Source organism: Canis lupus, chromosome 33 (genome assembly GCF_003254725.2).
Source record: "Canis lupus dingo isolate Sandy chromosome 33, ASM325472v2, whole genome shotgun sequence".
Taxonomy (NCBI): domain Eukaryota; kingdom Metazoa; phylum Chordata; class Mammalia; order Carnivora; family Canidae; genus Canis; species Canis lupus.
In genome coordinates this window covers 29,181,796-29,208,211 of record NC_064275.1, presented here as the reverse complement: position 1 = coordinate 29,208,211, position 26,416 = coordinate 29,181,796, and the positions used below count along the sequence as shown (strand labels likewise).

At 44.1% G+C, this 26,416-nt stretch overlaps 1 protein-coding gene across 16 annotated transcripts in view; it reads right to left on the bottom strand.

The window, feature by feature from the left end:
- Positions 1–26,416, bottom strand: part of RUBCN (rubicon autophagy regulator) — a 64,583-nt gene that overhangs the window by 3,287 nt on the left and 34,880 nt on the right. For 3 of the 16 annotated variants that reach the window (XM_025474412.3, XM_025474320.3, XM_025474420.3), the window contains exons 3-21: positions 26,225–26,311; positions 24,474–24,633; positions 22,805–22,911; positions 21,375–21,531; positions 20,209–20,742; positions 18,825–18,869; positions 16,674–16,769; positions 15,862–15,977; positions 14,725–14,935; positions 13,883–13,987; positions 11,211–11,285; positions 5,236–5,296; positions 4,393–4,525; positions 3,602–3,747; positions 2,953–3,017; positions 2,226–2,464; positions 1,615–1,676; positions 1,006–1,159; positions 185–278 (exon numbers count right to left, since the gene is read on the bottom strand). In XM_025474412.3, the coding sequence (XP_025330197.1) occupies positions 185–278; positions 1,006–1,159; positions 1,615–1,676; positions 2,226–2,464; positions 2,953–3,017; positions 3,602–3,747; positions 4,393–4,525; positions 5,236–5,296; positions 11,211–11,285; positions 13,883–13,987; positions 14,725–14,935; positions 15,862–15,977; positions 16,674–16,769; positions 18,825–18,869; positions 20,209–20,742; positions 21,375–21,531; positions 22,805–22,911; positions 24,474–24,633; positions 26,225–26,311 (2,647 nt within the window). The remainder of the gene's footprint in view (positions 1–184; positions 279–1,005; positions 1,160–1,614; positions 1,677–2,225; positions 2,465–2,952; positions 3,018–3,601; positions 3,748–4,392; positions 4,526–5,235; positions 5,297–11,210; positions 11,286–13,882; positions 13,988–14,724; positions 14,936–15,861; positions 15,978–16,673; positions 16,770–18,824; positions 18,870–20,208; positions 20,743–21,374; positions 21,532–22,804; positions 22,912–24,473; positions 24,634–26,224; positions 26,312–26,416) is intronic. The other 13 variants (XM_025474329.3, XM_025474338.3, XM_025474339.3 and 10 more) reach the window with 13 other exon arrangements.

The following is a 26,416-nucleotide window of genomic DNA, read 5'->3' as shown; positions in this document are numbered from 1 at the left end:
CTCAAACTGGAAGTAAGTCACTGCTACAGCCCCTTGTCGCCACCCACACTTGGTGCCCCCGTGCTGAAAACAGGGAGTTGCTGACTCAAACTCTACTCCTGTGAACAGGGATGGCTGAGAGGGGAATACAGAGGCTTGGGGTGCAGTCTTGTTTGCCCACTCCATACCTGGCACTGGTCCTTACCTTCACAGGTCCGGCACTTATGGAGCTCAAAAGGAAAGATGATGTCCTCCTCATTCTGACAGAACTCGCAGATGAAGCCCTTGGCTTGGCAGAGCTGGGGGGGGAGGGAGGCAGCAAGGTCAGGGGAACAAAGGGATGAACCCAAGTGAGGGGTGGGGCAAGATATAATTAAGACTTGAGTGAGCTGGACCCAGGGGCATGAGAGCCAAACTGCGGCCGGGACTAGGCCGTGTTATTACACAAAGCCTTACGGTGCGTACAAGGGAGTTTCTGAAACTCCAACCACTCTGGTGCAGAGATGGAGAAGGAAGGCATGGTGTGCCACAAAGGGCTTCCTAACGTTAAAATTCCAGTGTGGGCGATGACTCTATTTTGAAATGGGAACCACAGTCAGTAAGATAAAATGTGAAGACAAGGGTATTTCTCTAAAATAATGCCCAGCCTTGAGTCGGGTTAGAGCAAAGCATTCTCTTTGGTCACAGTGATTGAAAATGATAAAGTGATAAAGTGGAGACTCTCTCCAGATTCCAATTCAGGGTTCTCCTCCCACATCAGGACGATTCTAGAGTGAAGGCCTGCTCAGTCCTGCCCGTTACCCAGGGGCAATGCCAGCACCACATCCTCTTCAAATTCCAGGTTCTTCAGATCTGGATGATTCAGCCATTTACCAACCCAGGGGCCAGCAATCCTGCCCAGTTTCTGTCACAGTGCTGATAGGCCATGTCAGCTTCCTGGAACTGCGTGGCAAGAACCCAGGTCCACCCCACTCTCCATATCCCTGAGCAAAAGCCCAGTCACATGCTCAAGCGAGACTATCTCACCATGCATCGCTCTACGTGGGCAGCCCCTGCCCTGGTGAGCTCAGCGAGCCGGGGTCCCAACTCCCCCTTCCTGGTTGCAGTCAGGTCATTCAGTGAGTACAGGTGGAGATCCTCGGTCAGGTGGCCGGGAACTGTGTCAAAGGAATCCAGAAGCCTACAGGAAACGAGGGGAAGTAGGGAGGTGCAGAAAATGAACATGTGGTGTGGCACATCAACGTAGAAGGATCTCTATCCAGAAGCAAGATAGGGAAAAGAAGAGTCAATGAGGGTGGGCAACACTCAGCCAGCCTAGGTGTTCCAGAACCCCCAGACCCTCCACACTACTGGGTATCTGGATAGGAAAAGTGATTTTTATACCCTTCAGCACAGTGATTCATGCCAGCTTGCAAAGAGTGGTAGGTTTGTTCTTGATAGAAAATCAGAGATTGTCCCCTCCAAAGAGAAGATACAAACACAGTTACTGCTGTAGGCTTTTCATTTACCATTTCTGGACTTTTCTGCAAATTTCTCCAATTTCCCTCTTCGCATAACAAGGGACAACTGCTGGGGCATGCCTCTTTCAGAGACGTTAACCTAGCAAGAGACCGCTAGCCGCAACACAAGACTTACTCTTTGGCCAGTCGGCATGTCTTGAACATGTTCTTCATGTGATACAGCTGGATCCGCAGCAGCTGAAGCGGAAGACGTTGTGGTGGTAGAGTGGGGGTAAGGGCAGGTAGGAAGAGGAGAGAAACACCCGTTAGAATGACCAGCACCTTTAAACTGTGGGGGTCTAGAAGCTCTGCATGCAGCAGCCAGAGCCAAACTATTCTCTACTACTTAACTCAACAACTTGCTTTGAAATGACCTCCTGTCAGGGAGGGCCCCTCTGCTAGGCTGGGCTCCCAAATCACATACACAGCTGAGAAATTCAGAATTTGAATTTCCCACCTGATTCCCTATTGTCCCTTCAGTATATTTTCAGCGCATGGGGAACTCCTGCTTTTGTCACTGAGCGCCACCTCTGGCTTCAGAGCTGCCGTAGTCAGCTGACTAGACAGATAGGTGGGAAAGGGCCGGGGAACTGAGAAAGTGCACAGAGAAAGCACAAGTGAGGAGCCGGTTCCAGCTCTGCCATGGTGACGGAGAGAAGTGCGGTATGAACAGCAGAGCCCGGGTGAACAGAGGGAGGGGATGAGGAGCGAGGAAGGCACTCAGATGGGGCCTCTCACGGCTCTCACCCGGACTTGGTTGAGCAGCTTGACCTTCCGATAGAGGGCACTGTTGATGTCCTGCACGTTGAAGAGAGGGTCATTCCAGATCTTGATGAGCAGGTCCTTGGAGAAATTGCTGACATAGTACTTGCTGAAGTCCCACTTGCGCAGAACGCGGCTGGGGATGACCACCTGGGCATTTTCATGGCAGCACTGGCAGAAGTACTTGCCCAAGTACTCACAGTACCGGAGCCGCTTGATGTAATCTGGACAAACCAGAAGGTCAAAGGTCAGATGTGGCTTTCCCATCTCTAAGCTGCTGAGGCAGCTCTCCTGATGTTTTTTTTTTTTTCCTCCAAAGAACGGGAAGGGACTGCTGCCCAGCTCCATCCACCTCCATCCACCTCTGTGTGCACTCCCAAAGCTGGCAGGAACCCGCAGAGTGGGGCCCGTGGTTTGCTGTGTCCCCTCTGAAGGCCACCGAGAAAGCAAACCTTGCAGAGTGGGTAAGATCCAGCTTCCAAGCACCTGGCCGAAAATACCCGATTTTCTACAGTACACTATGCTGGCAACGTGCCCCCAGAAATCACTTCCCTCCGATTCAGTGATCCTGCCTAGCCCTGCCTTCCGGGTCCGGGCCCCTTCCTCCCCCTTCCCTCTCACTCCGTCTCACTCCGTCTCTGACAGGCCCCTGTTCTGAGTGTGAGCCGGTACAGCCCTTGGAGGCGCTGTGCGGGCAGGAGAAGACACTCACCAGGGTCAGTCCGAATGCCGCACCCGGCACAGCGGTAATTCTGCTTGGCCACAGCGATCTTCCTCCTGAGGAGAGGGGAAGGAGAGGGCTTTAGTAGATACCAGCTACACAAGGCCTCTGACTAGAAAGCAGGGGGAGGCAGACACAGGGCTCTTGCTGAGCATGAGAAGAGGGGGAGTTCACCTATTGTGTTTTAGAATTGGACCAAACGAACGCACTGGGACAACCGATTCAAACTGAGGGTTACTAGGTCAGAATCTAGGTCTAGGCAGGGACAGCCTCCAGCCCTGAATCACGCTTCCTGTACAAATGTAAGAGAGGAGAAAATAGGACAGAAGAGAGAACAAGAGGAAAGAAAAGCAACCATTCATCTTAAGAGAAAAACCAGAAAGCCCACAAAACTACTGGGAGGAAGGCAGTAGATTGGGAAGGCCAGTGATAGAAGACCTCTTTCCAGTTAGCTCTGGGAAGCAACAGGAGGATCAGGAGTAAGAATCGCAACCAGATGGATAATCCTCTCCCTCTGCTGTTAAGTGATTAGAACTGTGTGGGAGCTACCAGTGGAGGCAGAGACAAGGAGCGAGGAGACAGCCCCGACAACCAGGAGCATGCATCCGTTTCCCAAAGGGCGGAGATCCTGGCTACTCACGTCGGGGCTGGATGAACATTGAAAATGATCTGAGGTCGGGGTGGGGCCCACTCCAGGTTGCCACGAACACGAATCCGTAGCTTGTAGATGTCAGCGTGCTGCCCGTCGTCTGGTGAGATGGGCAGTGAATCTGGGATGGGCAGGAGCTGTGGGAGAAAAGCACAGGGTGATCTAACATGGACAGTCTCTGGGAACACATGCTTGGCCCTTTGGCTATAACAGAAACTTAGTTAATGAAAGATATTCCAGGAACACCTCGGGTAAAGGCTGCAAAGAACCTCGGCCCTCAGCACATACCAGTAAGGCATCAGGCTACTGGAAGTGAGGTCCTTGTGTTCCAAGATGCAAAAGGAACAGAAACAGCATTCCAGGGTGATGGCACCCATTGCTGATGCTGTCTCTGAGCCCACCCCAGAACCCTTGCTATGCTATACTCAATTGTAGAGCAAAGCAGATTATGAGCAGCTCACTTTTTCCACAGTGTCTCAAAGGCGGTCACACTACACAAGTTCCACCTCTGGGTCTAGTAAGCGGTCATGTGGAATAAGAAGAGGGAGCCATTATCTCCTGTTTTGACCACTGCCAGGGAAAACCCAGGAAAGCATGTATTTTCATTCATTCATTCATTCACTCACTCACTCAACACATTTGCAATGAATGTCTTCTGTAAGTTAGGAAACATAAAGCTCATTCTAGATGAGGGACGTGCAACAAAGGAGAACAGCATCAGAAACGCTCATAGCCTCCTGGGGCTGGCAGCAGGTGGAGAAAAAAATGCCGAAGAAATCTACCTTCTGAGGGGCATCATGCTCTGGAACTAGCCATTCTAGCTCTGAGGCAGCTGGGAGTTGCATGCCTTCGAACTGCTTCAGGAGTCCCATGGCCACTGCCTCTGCAGATGTGGAGTGAAGGAAGCAGTGGGAGCTGGAAAGGAGATTCAAGGAAGGCTGAGCATACAGAAAAGACAGGAAGATGGGAGCCTTCCCTGCAGGATCTGATATTATACCCGGTGACTTCTTGGCTGAGAACACTCGCAGCACCCTCACTGACTTGGCTTCCTTTCTCATCTTCCTACACACGTAGGAAAATACATTGATCCTATGGTCCAAAGACATGGGCTCAAATCCCACTTAATAGCATTACATGGGACTGCTAGGTAGGGGTTCTGTATCACCTCCCTTCTCTACTCTTTAGTTCCTTTAACTGCAAAAATGGGGGTTATAACACCTGTTTACAAAATAAGTTGAATATAACTGCCTTGTGAACAATAGAGAACTGTTTGTTGCTCCCAAATGAGCTACTATTTCCCCTAGTTGGACCTACAATGTGAAACCGGTTCAATTAGATTTCATACTCAGAAATCATGATCACTGTTCTCTCTTTTGGTATCTGATCTTCTGGGGCCTCTGTTATAATCAGAGTCAGCATAGAAGGAACAATCCATACTACGAGCTTTGCCTCCACCAGAGTGGAACCAATGATCCCGGGGGCTTGCCACCATCAGGCAGGCCCATCACTTTAATCATGTCTCTTTGTGAATTTGGATACTTTTCCCATCCAAATGCCAAAAGTTGGGTTTGTTTCTCCACACACCCAAAGTTTTATTGGAAAAAAAAAAAAAAAAAAGTACTTACAAGGGTTGGGAGGAAGTGAAGGATTTGCTGTGTGAGGCTGTGCTCCTTCTGATGTCAGCATCTAAATGGAAACCAGAGATAAGGGGGGCCGGAAATGGGAAGGGAGGAGGTTAGGGATAATAATGGAAACCACTCCAAGCTTTTGCCAGCTCAGCACTCTAGGTAGCAACTACAAGCTACATTCTATGCGGGATAAGGAGCAGAGACCAGGTAAAGCTCTACACACAATTTATAGTTTGGCTCTGTTCAAGTTCACAACAAGGTCGAATTAGTGACATTATGCACAGCATGGAGACGACCAAAATGGCTACAAATCCAAGTGGGAACACAAACTCATATTTGGTGCAAAACAGTGAATGAGAAAAGGAAGCATCCTAAGGCACACAGGGACACACCCTCTATCAAGCAGAAACACAAAACAATTACTCCAATCTCTCCCTTGTTCTCTAAATCGCAGGCCCTCTTAAATGATAAACTCTCAGAGGTTAAGAACTCTATCTAGCTTTGTTATATCAAAATCAGTACTTAACACAGAACTTGGATCACAGAGGTTACTCGTTAAATGTTATGTGGAACTGGAACCTTTCTCCTAACATCTGACTGCTATTGCTATTGCTCCCGAATGTGAGAAGTCTTCTATGTCCGTATAAAAGCTTCATGGAAAGATTTCCTTTCTGTTTGGTGGCACGGGACAGAATAGAACTTCTCTCTGACTAGGCAGCTCCCCAGAGATGCCTGATAACCAACAAATTTTCATGGAGATATTCAACATGATCTTTTCTATAGAACATAATCATAATCACTGGAAACTACAGTGGACTTTCCAAAGCCTATTTCTGCTAAAGGATTTCTAGTAACGATATGCCTGAACCTCCAGGGACCTCGTCTTTCCAGAAATGTCTGATGGAGAAAATGTGGAATACAGCACTCATGTTCAAGAAAGGCAGATAGAATGTATTCAAGTCCTGAAAACAAGACTGTTCTGACGTCTCATCCCTCATTTCCTTTGATGCCCAGTGAAAAGACATTCCTTTCCTAATTAAAGCTACACAATGATCAATCTATTGCATTTGAGCCCCTCAAAAGAGCACTAGAGCTTATATGACATCACTCTGCAGTTGGCCATAAGTAGCTCAATTGTTCTTCACGTTTCCTCTGTATATATGTTTTCTGCATGTGCCACTAGATCATAAAATATCCTTGTGAGGAAATGAGAGCATGTCTAATTCTTTTGTTTGGCACAAAATATTTAACACAGGGCTCTGTATACAAGCCCTGTATATTCAAGTAATGTTCCTAACAAATCAATGTTTTCAAAGTTTGAGTGAGTGGAAGCAAGGGAACAGAACTGAAATCTGTCAATGAATTTTCATGTGCTCTTTAGAGAAAAATTTAGGGCAGCAACAAAATTTTTGACTAGTAAATAGCAAATCCTATTTTATTTAACAAAGAAGTTCATGTATATTATATTTTATGTCTGAACTTGTACCACCAAAATCCTGATCTCAATACATTGCTAGCTATTTATTCCATTCTAAATAGTGCTAGTGAAAAAGAAATTCTAGGCAATAGTAGACCTCCATAGACCATTTGGTTTGTAGCATTTATTTGAATAATACTTGTACTGCCTTGAATCTGTACAGAAGTCTTGTCTTGCCCTTATAATCTGTTTTGTACATAATAGATTTTCAGAAAGTATTTCCTAAATAAATGATTAACTGGCTAAAAGCAAAAAAAGCAAGTATCGGCCTGTTGGGTAAAATAGAAAAAAAAAATGAGAGAAAATCTTAGATATCTTTGAATAAAGAGTTAACCAGGGGGATCCCTGGGTGGCTCAGCGGTTTGGCGCCTGCCTTTGGTCCGGGGCGTGATCCTGGAGTCCCAGGATTGAGTCCCATGTCGGGCTCCCTGTGTGAAGCCTGCTTCTCCCTCTGCCTGTGTCTCTGCCTCTCTCTCTCTCTCTATGTCTATCATGAATAAATAAAATCTTAAAAAAAAAGAGTTAACCAATGTTGCTACTATAGAGCCAGGCTATTAAAGAAAACCCTGCACATCAGAGAGGAACAGTGGTGACACTTCAAGGTTGCCAAGGAGACCACTGTCTTCAAAATACTATTTAGTAGTTCTTCCATTTCACAGAGAAAAGGTCATTTTCTCTTTGAGAGAAAACGAAATCATTCTCTGCTCTTTGGAAAATACAGTCAAGTCATACTTTATTTTACCATCATGTCTCTCTCTTTTCTTTTCTTTTCTTTTCTTTTTCTTTTTCTTTTTCTTTTTACCAGAGATGCAATGACTTCCTAGCCAATCATGAACACTTCCAGTGAGGAGGACCACACCGGTTTGGCTGGGACGATCTAACCCTGGGAGTGGAGCAGGAGAAGCAGCACTTGATATCGAGACATGCCACCCAAAACTGGTGAAGGCCTTGGGGGTACTGGGTCTCTGTTGTATTGCTGACTTTCTGGTCAATTCAAGCATATCATTAAGTTAATGTGGTTGGAACACTAGCCAAGGGATCTGGGTAAAAGTAGACCAGGGTCTAAGACAGAAAATTAACAAGTAAAGAGACAGGAGGAGGCCATTCAATTAATTATGAAACTTTTATTTGATTCTTTGGCAAATATTTTTTCCTAAGAAAACTGATTTCAAATGCTTCTGATGCTTTAGGTAAGGCTATTACTGTGAACTGAGAAAAAAAATAAAAAATATAAAAACAAAAACAATTTAAAAATGACATGCTGTAAGAATTTTTGCATGTCCAGACACTGGTATCGGGGAAGAATTGGTTAAAACCTCGGTACCATGGCAAAATCTGCAAATTTTTAAACAAAGTGAGGCACAGGAAGAGAATCAACTTCAGACTTCACTGGCCAGTCTGACGTTGGTTTCCTTCCTGCTTTCCTTCTGGCAGATAAGGTGACTCCCAACACATCTGGAGATCCAACTCCAATGGCTTTTCTGTAGTGCTGACTAGAGAGGAAACATTTTTAAATGGAGAATCACAATTGCTCTGCTTTTTAAAAAAGAAATTTACTTAAAAGGGCAGTGTGGGGAGAAGCAACTGATTACTTTGAATTGGACATAATTTTAAAACTTGTAAGAAAACAGAAAACATAGTTTATGAACTTCTGTCTTTATATATTGTGCCAATTAATCAATTTATTGCCTTTCAGCTCCAAACCTGCCCTTCTTTTTGTCTGCTCTATGATGATGGAGCTGGACTCAAAAACAGCGGCCCTCTGCCAGCTGGCACCATGTTAAGTCTTGCCAGTAGAGGGCACTGGAGGGACGCCAGAGGAGGAAGGCGTCTGTCCTGTGAGTCTGGTGTGCTCCTCCAGGCAGACTCCTCCAGGCGTGACATGATGTTCCCCTGGGGAGGCATGCCTTCTTGAAGGTGGCCTTACAGCAGAGTGCCACTAGCGGTACTTCTCATAAACAGCTTCCCCTGGCCCCTCCCATGTGCCACCTCCCCCAGCATCTCTTGAGTTCTGAGGCACAGCACTTCCCTAGGGGCAGCCTCCGCCAGCACCCCACAGAAGGGTTTCCTGATGCTGTTGGCATGGTACTTCTTGTGGACAGCATCCCTGGGCACTGTCTTAGGGCAGCTCTGCAGCCTCAGAGAACTTATTCACCTCTAGTGAGTAAGGAGGTCTGGATCTCAGCCTTGAGAATGTGGTCCTCTTCTACACTTGTTCCTCCCTAGGTGTTCTACCTCAAGCCCTAGGGATACCGATTGCTACCTATATCTGCTATTCCTGTATTCTTTAGAGTTGCTTTTACTCCTTATGAGCCAGTCTCCCATTACTTCAGTCCCCCATGACAGTTAATAATTCTTTATTTTAAACTTTCCCTAGTCAAATTACTCTGTGGTTTCTGTCTCCTGAATGGCCCATGACTAGATACATGTATGTGGAAGACTGAAATTCTAGAAGAATCAACAAAGGAAGATAAAGAACAATTGATGAAGCTGTAATAAAAGGGGAAGGAGGAGGGGTGGAGAATAAACCCTAAAACTAAAGAAGCTGAAAAGACTGTCTGGGATTGGGAGCTTATGAATGATCTCATACCAATTTGGCAGATACCATCAGAAGAAATTGGTCAAGTAAAAGAAGCCAGACACAAAAGATCACATATTCTCTGATTCCACTCATATAAAGTATCCAGAAGAGGCAAATCGATACAGACATAAGCAGATGAGCAGCGGACTGGGGCTTGGAGTGGGGACAGAAATTAACTGTAAATCGGCACAAGGAATCTTATTGAGGTGATGAAAATGTTCTAAAACTAGATTATGGTGACACGCAACTTGGTAAATTTGCTAAAAATTATTGAAAGGAAAAGGGGTTAATGACTACAAAGCTTTCTATAAATAAGCTTTCTGTGATCACAAGGTTTAAATTCACTTTATTGCTAGGAGGAAGTAATTTCCAAATCCATTTGCTTCAGAAACACTTCTGTTCCATATGGTCTACTTGGTAAATCAGGATCTAAGAAATGTGATTACATCAAGCAGAGTATTATACTATGCAGAGTTGTCATCATAGATGATATCCATAATATGTTTAAGCACTTAAATTTTTCCAAGGGCACTGCAGATTTTAATGATCTTCCTCTGATAGTATCCACAGAGGTTCCTCAAAGGCATAAATCACTTATGATGACAAAAAATAAATACATCTATAAACCACTAGATGTAATCAGGAAGATAGCTAAAGATGAATTTTGTACCATTAATAAGCCAGAAACAGATGAAAAGGAACAGGATGCAAAAAAGAAATCTAGAGTATCTCTCTCTCTCTCTGTGTCTCTCATAAATAAATAAAATCTTTAAAAAAAAAAAAAAGAAATCTAGAGTAAAGAAAGATGAAGTGTAAATTATACTTTCATAAATAAGAATCAAGCCACTACTTTTGAGAGAACTTGTTCTGATTGCTTCGCCTATAACTCCCATAATGTGCTAAGACTGTGGTCACAAGAAAAAGTAATTTTCTAGTTGAAAAATGCTTCATATATATATAAAATGTATAAACGTATAAAAATATATAAAAAAAACTTTAAACTCCCAAAATGGGGAAGAAAAGATGCCAGGAAGACCAAATAAAGGTCTGCCTTATGGTTAACACAGACTCAATATGCTCTGACAGAGAAATGGCTGGCAGTCAATAAATGTACCCGCAAAAGGATTGTGGTCGTAAACACATAAGAAACCAGTTAAAAAGTGATAGGATAATTACTTCTCAAGCAAGAGAAGATGATGTTAGAATAAATTACAACTCTTTGGGAAAAGAGAAAAAGGAAACTAAATACTTCTACTTCTTCACATCTTTATCTAATCTTACATCATTATTTCAAATTCTAGTAGCTGACACCATTAGCAGTTAAAATACTGTTTAATAAAAAGTCCTGGGTTTTGCTGTTATGTGTTTTGAAGCCCCTTTGAGTAGAAAATTGGTACTTTCAGTTAACCCCACCTATGGAAAGCCTACTGGTTTGAATCACAAAGCAATTACCAAGGCCAAAAACATCTGCAGCAGTAAATCCTAATTGTATACAAAATACCAAGAAGAGAGAGTTTTCTGCAAACTGACTGCAAATTCAAAACTCTGAAGATACTACATTTTCTATCTGACTTTTGCAGTAGCTTAGCTGTTGGTTTGAGGGACAATTTCTTCACCTGACCAATGCTTTCTAAACTGCCTACTACCTCCATCAGCTACAATGACCACTTAGTCTATAAATATCACTGTAGGGAAAGATCCACAAGGATTATCTTGGCAAGGAGGATTATTAGGGGTCATGTGAAGAAGAAAAGGAGTATCTGAAATGTTCTTAGCTGGCTCAACTCTGTTTTTTCCTAGCTAGTTCTCTAAATCTTATAGACAGGTATCACAAGATAAAGATTGTACAAAAGCTGATGCAAACATTCACACACATGCATGTATGAGCACACCCACACTTCCAACACAGGCTACCTGAAAACATCGAGGCCATTGACACTGAGAGTCCGTTCTTTGACATGTGAGTCAGGTTAGATCCTTCGCTACCATCTGCGATAATGATTATAAAAGGGGGCCCTTTAGTATTCAGACAGGCAGTAAATCAATGAGAATGACAGTTCTATTCCACAGTTCTATTCCTGTTCCAGGAATCAGGACTTGACTTTGCTCCAAAAGATAAACTGCTCTTAGGAAGTTACATGCCACTCAGTATTGCTTGGGAGATAGTGATTGCTGCTTCCCCAAACCAACCTGACCTTAAAGGCTTCTAAGGTAGTGGTTCTCAACCAGGAGATGCACCCTTGTCGATACCTGACCAGAGGCCGGGGATGATGCTAAACATTCAACAATCCATTGGACAGTCTCTTACAACAAAGGATTATTTGGCCTAGAGTTTAAGAAACCGTCCCCGGAGGTCTTTCCCTTCAAGGATTTCCATCCTGAGCTGACTAGAGTTAATTGATTAAACAACTCCTCTGGAACCAGAAATGCAACAACAGTTCCCCACAGGAGTGTACCTCATGCCACTGCCAGGCAGGCTATTTCAAATTTGACTCCTTCCAGACTGAACAGCTTCCCCTGGCTCCTTGCTATGCTGCAAGGAACACTTAGTAATCAAGTGGACTGCTCCATACCCAATGAGGTGGTGTTTTGAATTTACCTTAATATTACCCTCAAGAAATTCTCTTGATCCGAGAGATAGGCCAGAACCCTTTTATTTTCTTTGAATTTGGAGGTCAAGTCAATCATAGATTGTGTTACAACAAACAACAGAGTTGGTCTCTGCCTAGTTCCTGGCACAGAGCTCCTAAAACCTTTGCAAATCCCAGAGTGATAGGAGTGTCTTGTTATTCATAACGAGTCCCTTTCCGTTATATCTGAGTTTATTATGTTAAAGAGGTGCCTCTCGGGAGCATCCAGATAACTTTAGGCTGGGCCTGGTTGCCAGAAGAAAAACCAACCACCAGATTAGAGGATTAGAATTTTTAGTCCCACTTCCAATCTTCCAAAAAGGGAGAGGGACTGCAGATTGAGGTCAATCACCAACAGCCAATGATTTAAGCACACATGCCTACCTCTGCAATGAAACCTTAATAAAACACTTATAGTGATGAGGTTTGGGAAAGCTAGGTGGTTGGTGAACATTCTGATGTACTGGTAGTACAGCACATCTTTGCATGGACACAGAGGTCCCTATGCTCAGGAAACTTTGGGGCCTTGTCCTAAAGTACCTCTTCATGTGACTGTTCACTTGTATCCTTTACAATAAACAGTAATCTTAAGTACAGTATTTTCCTGAGTTCTGAAAGTCATTCTAGCAAATTATGGAACCTGAGTTGGGCGGCAGGGGGGCGGGTGTGTATGTGTCTGGTAGGGTCATGGGAACTCCTGAATTTGTAGTTGGCTGAGGATAAGAGCAGGTGGTGGTGACCCCATTTGTGGTTGCCATCTGAAATGGGAGTATCCTGTGGGACTGAGTCCTTAACCTGTGGGGTCTAAGCTAACTACAGGAATTAACATCAGAATTGAATTGTCAAGATAGTCAGTTGGTGTCAGATAATTGGAGAAATGCTGTTGGAAAATCACATACAAACGAACCAAAAAAAAAAAAAAAAAAAGGAGTTTTAAATGGCTATTGTCACGAATAGAAATCACATACATTAAAGAGAATAAAGGAGGAAGCCTTCCTAGAGACCTGGAAAAATATGTGTAAAAATTGCATTTCTGAACAGGGGAAAAAAATCCAGCTACCACTAGATTTCAATTACTACTGGAGGTCTGTGCAGGTAAAAAGTGAATTATGTCAATCCTCTAGATTGATATAAACAGATCTATAAAAAAAGATCTATTCATCATCATCTTACAATGGAGAATTACAGATACAATTCACCTACAAGAAAATAACTCTTAGTTTCACCCATGGGGGAAAGCTAGGGGCTTTCCCCTAGCTTTTCAGTTTGTTGTGCTCATGGGAACTTGAAAAAAATCTATGATTTGCAGGAATGGACTAATCCATTAATCACAGGTTAACCTGCTTTAACACAATTGCCATCCCAGGTTAGAGACCCCCCCCTTCATCGTGCATATGCTTACAACAACAACAACAACAACAACAAAACAAGGGTCTGTGATTCTGCTAAGCAAGTTAGTGCTGATAGAATAAAGCTTTATTTTGTAAACTTGATTTTTTTTCCCTTTTTTGCTTTTTCTCCCACCAATGACTCTTTTTGTCCTTTTCTCTTAGGATTATAACAAAACTCCTTTCAAACCCTTTGAAACAATTTCCATTGTGTCATGGAACACAAAGGAATAGGATTCTAATTGCAAGCAGGTATGGGCTAGTCATAGGCTGTTAGCAAGAGGAATCAAAGTAAAAATCCAAGAGAAAGGTACAATTGAGACCCATCAAGGTGACTTCAGCACTCAGACCACTCTGAAGCACTGCCTTTCACTGTTTTTTTCTGCTTAAATTTTACTAAAGGGGTTTTGTTTCTAGCTAGAGAGGCCATCTTTTACAATTACTGACAACATTCCAAATTGGACCATATTGAAGATTCTCTATACTAGGGGAAAGCTTCTCAGTCAATGACTTCAAACTGAAAGAAACAGGTAATGAAAGTTGCTTGAAATGAAGGGTAGCTCCTTACCTTGGATTTCAAATTCGTCAACCTCATCAGCAGAGCCGGAGTCAGAGAACTGTGTTGAATCACGTGAGCTGAACTGGGAGCTGCTAGAAGTGACCCGAAAGCCTGCTATAAAGAAAAGAAAAAGAAAAAGAAAAAGAAAAAGAAAAAGAAAAAGAAAAAGAAAAAGAAAAAGAAAAAGAAAAAGAAAAAGAAAAAGAAAAAGAAAAAGAAAAAGAAAAAGAAAAAGAAAAAGAAAAAGAAAAAGAAAAAGAAAAAGAAAAGAAAAAGAAAGAAAAAAGAAAGAAAAGAAAAGAAAAGAAGAAAAGAAAAGAAAAGAAAAGAAAAAAAAGAAAAGAAAAGAAAAGGAAGGAAAGAAAGGTTGGTTAATAAACAGGACAGGAAAAAAAAAAATAAACAGGACAGAAAGAGGTCTCCTACTCCTAGGGTCACAATGAAAGGGACCTGGTATGACTGGGAACCTTGGCCAGGAAGATGCTGGGAGAAATGGGCACTAGCACTTCTTGTCAGTTGTTCCTCATTTTATTTACGAAATTTTGAAAGTTTCAAATAAATAGAAGGTACTACTATCTGGGAAGTGACTCTGGGACCAGCAGTCTTAGTTCTCATATAAGAAATCTATTTTTTTGGAAGATATTTCTGAGGTAATAAATGGATGAACTCTAGAACTCTGGGTCTGGTAGGAAAAAAATTAGAACAGCATAAAAAACTCTTTGCGATAGCACAGGAGCCCTTGGCTTGGTTATGATATCTCCAAGTGAGACACAAAAGGAAGCTCACTAGGCACCAACGCTTATCCTAAAGCCCTGCAGAAGCAGAACTGAGGGGCTCGCAGCCTCACTCACTTCCATGCTCTGTCTCCTGGTACACGGGGAGCAGGTTCTTGGTGCGGATCTGCTGGCGACGAAGGCGGATCTTCTGCTTCAGTTCCTGAATCTCTCTATCGCTGTCTTCCTCCTCTTCTTCCTCCTCTTCTAGGCACTGGCTCATCATGTTGCACTTCATTAGCTCAATGGCAGCAATCAAGGACTCTGAGATGCTGAAGTGGGCATTCTCCTGGGGGGCAGGAGAACACCAAAGAAGTTGATTAGCAAGGGGCTAGATGTGTTGAACATCTCACTGACTGTAATGCTCGCAAGTACAGCTTCAATGACATGCACTGCTTTTATTCAGCGGAAATGAACACTTCTACTCTAAGAAAAGCTGATGGCCAGAAAACCTGTTCTATATTCTCTTTATTCTCAAACCTGCCATGCCTGGCCTTCCTGTCCTGCTTTCTACATGAAAATATGATATAGAAGAAGTCCAGAATTTAATATCAGGGTCTTTCTTAGAGCCATACCCCTATAAATAAAGTATTAAGGTAAATGGAATAGCTCAGGATAAAGTGTTTGTAAGTGCTAAAATGCTATAGGGTCATTATTCATTACGTATCTGAGTCTTATTTTTTTTTTAAGATTTTATTTATTTATTCATGAGAGACATGGAGAGAAGGGCAGAGACATAGGCAGAGGGAGAAGAAGGCTCCTCGCAGGGAGCTTAATGCAGGACTCAATCCCAGACTGAGATCACGCCTTGAGCTGAAGGCAGACGCTCAACCGCTGAGCCAGCCAGGCGTCCCACATATCTGAGCCTTATAACAAAATACAGATGTTAATTCTGGAAACATCTTTTACCTAAGGTTCAAGGGCCAAGGATACAATAACCATGTGGCCAAAATTCAGTACTCCTGCGCCCAAGGGAGCTGCTAATGCAAAAGCAGTAATATTTTGGACTCAGTGAGGAGCATATACTCCCTGAAAAGTTCTCTAGAGATTGAATGTGTTGAGCTTATCTTTACTTTGAACTTACTTCACCCATAGTCTTTGCTCATGTTCTAACTATGTACCTAAAACCTCTTTCAAACAAATGGCCGCACAGCCCCTTAGGCCAGATGTCCCAACTCATGAGCAAACTCTTCAGTAGCCCCTTAGATTCCTCACCTTTTCCAGGTCTGCACAGCTCCCAAAGTCTTGCTCCGATAGGTAACTGATGAGGGACTGTCCTTCTGATGGTCTTCGGAACATGCCCTCCCCTGAGCACAGGTACTGACCACCCTCTGTAGGAAAACAGAATGTGAATGTGAAAAATTCTGACTTAGAAAGCAAATAGACAAGCTTCTTGAGAAGGCTGATGATTTCACCACTAAAGATGTTCCCAAGTTTGCCCAGGTAGCAGGTTGGAAAGAAGACGTCTACCTTCTAAAGGAATTTCTTTGAATCTCAGAATCTCAGAGCACTAAGCCTCTTGGTTAAAGAATAGAATAAATGAAGAGAGCCCAGAGACAATCCTTACACTATCAAAATTTAAAGATGACATACTTGCCCTCCTACCCTACAAAAAAGAAAACAAAAACCCAGTGCTGAGAACCTTGACAAGGGAACAAATAGCTTCCTCTTGTGGATGATTTCCACATAGAGCTTATCTTCTGGTAATCCTGGCCCGATACCAAAGGCTTCTTTTCATGGTCCCTCTCACCCACTCAGACAGCCATCCATTTGGATCAATAGACAGTCATGGTGATAACACCCACAGCATAAGAGAGGGTGGGACCCCTAATTCAGAAAGGAGCAAGAGAAATGGCAAGACAGTGTGATTTCTAGCACAGGGGCTGTAAATAATGAGAGGAAGGGTGAGACTGTACGGTGTGTACCCTCCACGGAGCTGACATGAGCCAGACAGCTCAGAGCTTAGTAGGCACATAGGGAGAGCTGAGAAAAGACACAGCTGCAGCCCTGGCCTTCCTAGTACTCACCATACTCCATGTACAGAGAGCTGGGTGTGCTGACTTCACTGCTTTGGCCAGAGTAAGGCAAGGGGCCTCTCAACTTCGACTTATCATTGCAGGATTCTAGTGTCAGTGGCCACCAGGGAGTAAAAACACACATACGAGGTGAGCAACAATGTACATTCCCAACTGTGGAGTTTCAACATTTAAATACTCCCATTCCCGATGCCCTCCCAAACAGGAGAGGGGTGGCACACCAACAGGGAACAGTCCAAGAATGCAGGAACACATGGAGGAAAGGAGATGGTGAGTCCCTATATTCTAAGAATAAAGAGAAACTATGACCCAGAATGCAGCAACACAAAGATGAAAAAGAATCAAATCAAAATGAACTCATGAGTTTAGTTCTTTTTTCTTCTGTCTTCTTGCCAAATGTTGGCTAGGAATATTAGCCAATTTCCATGCTCTTGACAAAAACCAATGTAGAAAACAGTCCTCACATGGTAAAACAAAGATAAGCACATTGAACTTTTCTGATACCTGGACACTGGGCTTTTAAATAGTCTCAGAATGGTTACACTAGGAATACTGGGATAAAGCCTCTATTGAACCTGAAGTTTGTCATACTTACATATTTAACCCACTTCTGAATTAGGTGAAAAACAAAAACATCCAGCAATGTCCTTAAGAGAAGCATCCAGACAATGCTAGAAAAGCCTAGACGATGGCCCTGCAGCCACAGGGCTCAGATGGCCACAGGGCTGTGGGCCCAGCCTGACAGGAGAAGGGAGGGAGAGGTATCAAGAGAAGCCTGGCAAAGTAGGAGTGGCCGCGTAGAAGTTTTCAAGCACCGACGAGGAGCAGAGAAATAGCAGCAGGCAGGGCTTGCAGGAAATGAGAAACTGATATTCTTCTCCAAAGGAAAACACTAAACTCCCAGCGCTACAGAAGGAAGGCAGAAAAGCAGGTGAGTGCCTGGGAAGTGAGCAGGATGCTCTGGGAGAGTGAATGATTGAGCTGCACCCAACCCATACCCCCCACAGATGGTGCCAGCCCGTCAGCTGCTCCTCTTGTTACCTACTATGTGGTAAGAGGTAACTGCGTTTTCCTAGGGTCTCAGAGATTTCTGCTGGTCCTGGCACTGGGCTCTCCTCCTCACTACTGAACTCTAGACAAGCCAGAGTCACCAGGATGCCTCGCTAAGAAACTATGACTTGCAGGGGACCTTTGAGGTCCTGAGTCAAATCCAATGCACAACACAAACTCCAACTCCAGCACTCCGCTCCTCACAGCACGTAAAGGCCACCCAGACTTCGCTTACTGAGCTAACTACCTCTAGATGTCGCCCATTCAAATGAACAGCTCTAATTCTTAGATTTCCTCACATTCTCTTGGGTCTTCTTACAATTTCTCATCTCCTTAAGAAGAGCAACGCCCTTCTAAACAGCCGTCCTACCTCCTCTTTAACTTTCCCTTTTCCGAGCTAACATACTCGGTGGCTTCACTCATCACCAGGAGGCCGGAGCTTTCGGTTCTCCTGATCACTCTGTCTTCTACTATTAATATCTCCACGAACCCAGAATTGAACACGGTATTTAATTTCAACACCACCGTGAAAACGAAAGAAACGACCGAAGTCACTAGAAAAAGCCTGTACAGTGACTGGAATGGGGGGTGGGATGGGACTTATAGAGGAAGGAAGGCAGGCGAAAGAAAAGGAAATGGGACTCTGGGAGAGGCAAAAAACATGCATCCACATTCAAGACCACAGGACGGGGGGAGGGGAAGGTGTTAACACATTCTGGTGTTAATTCAAGGAAAATAAAGTAATCCACAGTAAGTACTCAGTTATAAAAAAAATTCTGCCACTGATTCAACATGATGCGTTAGACAAAGAGCGGGCTTTGCTTTCACCTTTGAGCAAAACACGATCGATAAATCTGGACTCTGCCTCCCAGAAGCTGCTGGGAGACTAAATGTGGCATCTGAAAGTCACGGGTGGGAAACGTATTATGCAAAATGTCTCTGCCATTTTAGAGACGGGTCCAAGAATCACAGCAGGATTGGCCAGACTAGCCAGACTTGATTTGACACCAGAATGGAAAAGGAGGTTCTGAACTAAGCAAGATGGTCACAGAGGAGGAGGAGGTGGTGGACAGAAAGGACTGGCTCCCAAACCTGCAATGGGATCTTCAACTATAATGGTGATATTCCTGGGGCCTCCTGTACGTAGACAGACAGGTGCAGAGGAGAGTCCAAACAGAGGAAATGAGAATAGAGACAGTGAGAAAAAGGGCATCCTTTCATCTAGCAGACGTGGGGACTCAACTGCCAAGAGGGGAACCCTACTGCTGAAGAACTCAGCAACTGAACTGAGGTAGCTGACTCATGAGGAGCTACACGTGACCCCCTCTCCCTCAGACCCTTTGGCTTAGGTTTTCTCTGGCTCCCTTTTCCGAAGCAGGTTACTGTGGTTTCTGGAATCCACATGGATTCAAGAATGGGGGCAGGGAGGTTTTCCATGCTCAAAGCCCAGTGGCCTAGAGTACAGCAGACAGCAGGCCTGCAGCAGCTGATGTGAAGCAAGGAGCTAACTCAAGTACTCTTCACATCTAAGAAAGCTTGTGTGAAGACAGGCTTTGATTTGGAGTTGTTGTTTTTTTTTTTCCTAGAGAGTTCCAAAAGCCAAACCACATCTTGAGTAGAAAAACGGGGAAAAAAAAATTTGTCACTTGCAAGTTTCAGGTGAGGGCCTCAGCTCTCATCTTTCTAGAAACTACAATGAGAAATCAATGGCAGCTCCAGCTGCTAAAGGAAATCTCCCTCTTTTTCCTTTTTTTTTTTTTTTTTTTTTTTTACAATTTTTTATATTTTATTTCTGGGGCTTTTCTACCCAGAACTGGCTTTAAGCACAGAGATCCACGTTATACTTGCTGTTGTGGAGGTTCTCTTACAAACGAAACCCAACCAAAGCCTGCTGGAACTAACAACCCATGACAGAAGATGGCAGGGAGATGGCAAAAGCAATGAGCCCCACCTCTCCCGTGCCGAGGGTGCCCTCTGCTAGCTGCTGGGATTTGTGTGAGGGAGGCTGAGGTGACCAGGGCCCCTCTACAGGGCTGCCCTCCAACCAGAATTAGTGAAGCAGCAATCAGCCCCGCTTACTTGTTCCCACACTAGTATATCCCTAGTTTTCATAAGGAAATCCCAATACCACTTTGCCTCTCTCATACTGCTATTGCATCTGACCACACTTCTCAGGAATCACAGAAAGGAGAGGGATGGAATGGGATTATTCATTAGCATTTCTCCTCTGAGAGAAACTTTAAAAACTCAAACTGTGACAAGTCACGTTGTCCTCTGATGCTAAGGAGGTGGTGAAAGAACCCAGGAAAACATTTACTATTTGGCAACGTATAGAGGCACAAACATAGATATTCTCAGAGAGATTTCCTGGGTATTCATAATACACGAGGAACTTCTCTCTTTCGTTACAAGCAGGACACCCCATCATGTCATCAGAAACATAACTTATTAACTAGGGGCTGGTGACTAGCATTACCTGGGGCTCCTCTGGAGGCAATGTTGGTATCCGAATGGGAGCGAGTGTGGCTCTTTTTTGTTCCACTGGTGGCAGGGAGTGTCTGCCCTTCTGAGAAGCTGGACCTGCGAAGGATGCTGGACAGCTGGCTCTGCCCGTCTCCTTCCTGCTCGCCTAGGGAAGAAGCAGCAGAATCTGGCTTCTGCGAGCTGCTGGAGGAGAACAAGTTGGAGCTGCTGCTCTCAGCATTGCTGCTGTGACTCTGACAGCTGGCAGTCCGGCCTCGGGGGTCCAGGTTGCCAATGGCCAAGTACTCGGGCCCCTCGCTGGCATCACTTGGGGAATCATTCTGGCTGCTGACCAAGGATGCTTCTAGGGGGCTGGTCAGAGTGCTAGAGCTCATCTCATTTGGGGTTGAGGAGGAATCCCTGGCTAATGCAGAGACTGGAAGCAGGGAGGCTTGGAAGGCTTGATCCTGTGCTGGTGAGACGTGCTCTCTGCTTTCTTGAGGTTTTCGGGGAGGGCCAGAGAGTGAAAAGGAAGTAGATCTTCTTTCTAGGATATAGAAAGAGAAGAAAAGGATGAGCTGGGAATCCTTGGTACATATGTAGGGTTTCTCTACAACTGAGGACCAAACTCCCTATCATTACTAGGTGCCCAGGACACGTGGTATCACCTCAGAAAAGGTTCACCATGCGAGGTAAGCAAAAATCGCTTAGAAGCAGGTAAGCCGCATAAGGTAAGGTAAGAGCGTGGGCTCTTGACACAGTGGCTTCATCGCTTATTAGTATGCATTTCTCATCTGTAAAATGAGCAATGGTAACAACACCTACTGTGTAGGACAGTTTTGGGGATCAAATGAAGTAATACATATAAATTGACTCTAACAGAGCCTGGCACATGGCAGGCCCTCACTTATTATTACTACTATTATTGAAATGCTTTCTTGCAATATGGATTAGAGATCCAGGACAATCTAAAAACATCTCTTTCCTCTATTACTTTAATGATTCTGCTGATCTTAGGCTAGTCACCATCCAACTTTTTAAGATGTCCATTAAAGACATGAAAGTTGACAAACTGCACCAACCCACGGCTCTGTCTATACCTCCTGTGTGCACCCACAAAGTCCCCTACTTTCCAGGGTTGGGCATTCATGTCATGACTACCCCTTCCTGTCCCCATACCTGAGCCGTGGTTGGGTACGGACTGGTAGAGGCTAGAGAAGGACCCAAAGTAGGAATGCTGAGCATGGCTGGTCGGAGGGGTGTATGTGGAACCAGGCAGGGCTGTCAGGCTCTGGCTCTTTGTTACCAGCAGCGGGCTCTCATGCTTTCTGGCAAACTACAAAAGAAACGCGTGTCAGAGTTGAGGCTGGGCGGGGGTGGGGGGGGGGGCTTGGAGGAGGAGCATTTAGCACTACAGAAATGCTAGTAGAAGCTGACCTCTGGCAGCAGGCTTGGACTGCGGCCAGAGCCTATAGGTACGACATACAACTCTACTGCTCTATCAGTACAGTATATACAGTATATATACAGTACAGTACAGTACAGTAAATATCAGTATTTCTACAACTTTGAAATCTCGAAGTCCTGCCATACACCACAGCCTCTGAAATTGGAATCCTAGGTAGTACACCAGAAGTGCTTTATCATAGAGGCAGTACAACAAAATTCTTAAGACTATGCACAGAATCAGAAATCAGATAGATCAGCGTTCAAATCCAAGCTCTACCACTTACAAACTTGGAGCAAGAGACATCTCTATTCTGTCCTCCAGCTGGCTTCCTTTATAAAATAAGATTAATGTCGATCTTATAGAGGTATGAGAATTAAATGAGATGAAGCATGTATTGTGCCTAAATCAAGCCTGTAACACAGAAAGTGTTTAACAGGTGGTAACTAAGAATCAAAATTTAAAAACCAAGAGACACAGGGAATCCCTCCTGTAAAGTAGTGGGGACTGTGATTCCTTTCTAGCTGAGGCACTGATATTACTGATGGGTTGAGTGAATTGGAGGATTGCTGATAAGCAATATCAAGCAAAAAAATTTTCTTTAGGGGATCCCTGGGTGGCTCAGTGGTCTAGCGCCTGCCTTTGGCCCAGGGCATGATCCTGAAGTCTTGGGGTCAAGTCTTGTGTCGGGCTCCCTGCATGGAGCCTGCTTCTCTCTCTGCTGGTGTCTCTGCCTCTCCCTCTCTCTATGTCTCTCATGAATAAATAAATAAAATTAAAAAAAAATTTTTTTCTTTATACTTCAAGGACGAAGGTGATCCAACCCTGTGTAACACTAGGTCATACTAGGTATGACACTGTAAATCCTACTTCTGATGCAAAATCATCCTCTTCCCCCCAGTTTGTCAAGGCTCCTCTTTACAATGGGGTTTAAAAAACAGACACTTCCCTCCTTAAGCAGATCTTAGACCTTTTACTTCAATAGATACTTAATGGTACCTCCCCTTCTTCTCCAAGTTTTAATTTTTTTTGTTTTTTGTTTTTTAAATGAAAGCCTTTCAGTTCACAACTGCCTAAGCAAAGAAATAGCCTGCAACAAAGGGTTATATCACGGTAAGGTCCAGGGCCCAGCACAGACACAGATGGTTCCTTGCCCCCTTACCATAGATGCATCAATCTGAGCCAGGAGGCGGGGGTTGTTCTGTTCAACTGCTTCCAGGCACTGGAGCATGGCCGTGACGTGGGCGTTGCTTAGCAGGAAAGCAGTATCTGGGGAGAGAAATGCTACTGCTGTGATGGAGCCCAACAGGGAGATTGTTAGCATCCCTGTACAGCCTGGGAGAGGCTCAGGGAAGTAAAGAGACAAAAGGTAAAAATGTCTTGAGGAGATTCATGCTGCTGCAGGGGAGCGGAATCAGGGACATATAAAGTATAGGAGAGTAATGTGCAGTGTAATAGGCCACGACAAGGGGGCTTCAAAGTCACAAAGTCCCAGATTTGAATCCTGTCTCTAGGTGACTTTAGCCGAGTCACCTAACCTCATTGGGCTCTGCTTCCCTGACTGGAAAACAGGTGTATTATCATTATTATCTTTACATTTGTATTATTTTATTATAAAAGAAGTTTATGCCATCAGATTAACCGTGATAACTCTTCATGCAATGTTTGAGGTCAGGCATCAAGATCAGTAACAGACAGGAATTTGAGGATGATGTCACTCAGCTGAAGGAAGAACTCCAGAAGCACAGAAGGCTACTACTAGATATATTATTTCACTCTGCTTTATAGTCCAATATTTTTTCCACATTTTGTAGATTCCATAGTTCTCTATGGCCATAAAGATCTCTTGCTGTTACAACTGGCAAGACTCCAAATGGCATACCCAAAACATGATCAAATTACTTGTTGAAGATTTTTGGTGGTTGATAAGGCCCCCGTCTCCTCCCTCCTATCTTGAACCAATATAAGGAATAGATACAAAAGTTAGCCTGGCAAAAAAATTAAAAAATCTATCAGCAAGAAATGCTAAAAGAATAGCTTCTGTGCTTAAAACTACAGCCAAAATGGACTTCCTGCCAGTTCCCCCATGTATATTCCTGATTTGTAAGACAAGCCAAAAGCAATCTATCTGAGTTATTATCTCAAGTTTCTTACAGAAATACTTTTACTCAGGGACTAATCCTAGGCCTCTCTGCCCACTGATCCATTCCTTCTCTTGCTTCCTTTCTTTCTTTCTTTTATTTTTTTCCTGTACCACAGAGATGCTAAGTCCTAAAAGTAGTGTCTTCCCAAGACCCTTTTTGCTGGTATCCAACTGGGGAAGTCAGGGAGGGGAAGAAATCCTCTGACTTCTCCCCTTGCTCATGCCCTCCCATCTCCTGCTAGTGCCTTGCTGGCTGAAACCTGCCCACTGAGAGCAGTAGCTCCCAGAGCTTGATAACTTCTTTTTAGGTGACACCTTCTTTCCTTATTTTTTGCCTCCGTATTTCTCCGCCATAGAACAGAGGTATTAATACCCAGCTCTCAGGCCTATTGGGAAGAGTATATGCATAAAAAGTATGTAACAGTGACTAGCACATAGGAAACGCTCAGTAAATGGTGGTTATTCTTATCGGTTTATATCCCTGGGAGCAGGGGAGTACCTTAGCATAAAGTTGGATTGTGTTTTACACATAAAGGAGAAGACTGGACGCATGTTTCTGATTAGAATCTCTAGGGCACCCAGTGAAGTATATGGGGCTCTGGGGGGAGAGTCAGTCTATAAAGGAAGAGGAATGTGGAAGAGATGAAAAAGTATATGCAACAATCTTGGCTAAGTGACCGTCACGTACCTGTGTAGAATTTTCTGATATACTGCTTGTCCCCGAGCAGTGGTCGGAGCTGGGCGGAGAGACAGTGGCACTGCAAGCTGTGCTGCAGCCACAATTCAGCAACAGCATGCTCACTCACACCATCAGTGCTGCTCTGGCTATTCTCGTGTAAGCTGATGAACTGGGAGGCAAAGAGGATGGGTCACAACATGCATCCTGGTAAAAACAGCAAGACTGAGGCCTAATGACCAGAAAACTAAATGGAGATGGGTAAGAGGAAGTGATGAGTAGGATTTTTCCTCTGGGTAGCATCTAGAGGTTACTGAGGGAGGAGGGGAAGCAAGGGATCAGTGGTTCCACTGCTGCACTGGATCACTGAAGAGGAATGAAGCAGCTAAGACCTGATATGCGGCTCTAAGAGAGAACAAAGCTGCTACATCTGTCTCTTTATGTCCTAACTCCAAAGAGACATTTAGCCTGGAGTGTTCAAAGGAAGGATGAACTCGACCTCTTGGCTTCTCTCACAGAGTTCTTCATTTCAGTTGGCCTCCAGAAAATAATGCAACAAAAATCTGGGGACAAGGAAGATGCTTCTTCTTCTGGGGACAAGGAAGAAGATTCTCCACCAAAGAGGGTAGCCTGAGTGGCTCGGTGGTTTAGCACCGCCTTCAGCCTGGGGTGTGATCCTGGAGCCCTGGGATTGAGTCCCACGTCGGGTTCCCTGCATGGAGCCTGCTTCTCCCTCTGCCTATGTCTCTGCTTCTCTCTCTCCTCTCTGTGTTTCTCATGAATAAATAAATAAAATCTTAAAAAAAAAAAAAAAGATTCTCCACCACAGAGAGGTCATCTGAGCATCTTGTTTTGGCCCTAGTCAGAGCAACCTCTATTTGGAACCTCCTTCTAGTTGGCTGTTTCTAAAAGCAAAGTCTCCTAAGCAGCTTGTAAGTGGAAATGACTACAGCAATATATTTTAGAAAAGGAAGTTAGTTGGAGGTAAAGGAGAGTGGTGGTAAGATAAATTACGCGAGAAGGACAAAGAAAGTCTATGTAAGAAAACCAGCGGGCTCTGGATTTTTCTCACAAAAAAGGCCAGTTTGACACCCTGCGATTTGGTTCCCTGATCGTTTGAAAACAAAGTACTTTTCCTGACATCATCTCAGCAATGAACCTAGCAGTGGGTGGGATATATATGAAACAAAACTGGCCTTGTATTGACACGTACTGAGGACAGGTGATAGATATTTTGAGGGTTCATTACATTACTCTCTTTAATTTTCTATGTATTTGAAATCTTCCATAATGAAGAATTAAATAAATAGATACATATGTTTGGCAGTGATTGATCTGGAACTAGCTGTATAACTTTGGCCAAGTCACTAGCCTCCACGAGCTATTTCCCTAACTGGAAATCAAAGGTACTACATTGAGCTAAGCATCCCAATCTTACTTCCCCAAGCACTTACTTCCCCAAGCTTCGTGCCATTTTCCTAGGATTCTGAACAGCTTCATTCTGGTCCTAATATTGCAGGTCTTCTGAAAATAACAAAACTTTTTTCACCCCCTTCCCCAGCGGAGAGAAAATGGCCTGAAGCAATGGCTTTACATGGTTTATGTTTTAAAGCAAATAATCCTTCCCTCCAAATTAGTCCTATAGGAATAACTTTCTTTCCTCAGTTAACAGGAAACTTGACACACACCGTCTTTCTAGCCTAGGAAACCCTTCAGACAGAACATCAAACACCACAGCCTTCCGGTTACTTTTCACTTCTTACCTTCTCCACATGAAGGGCTGAGTGGGGACTGAGCCAGCGGATGTCCTTCACAAACTGCCAGTAATCAGTCTGGCGGCAACACACCTGCTGTGAGAACACAGAAGGTGAAGAAATCACTACCATTTTAGATCAAATTTAGCTCTGGTGTTGACATTCAAAGAGAGGAGGAAAAACGCCTAACCTTCCTTGCCT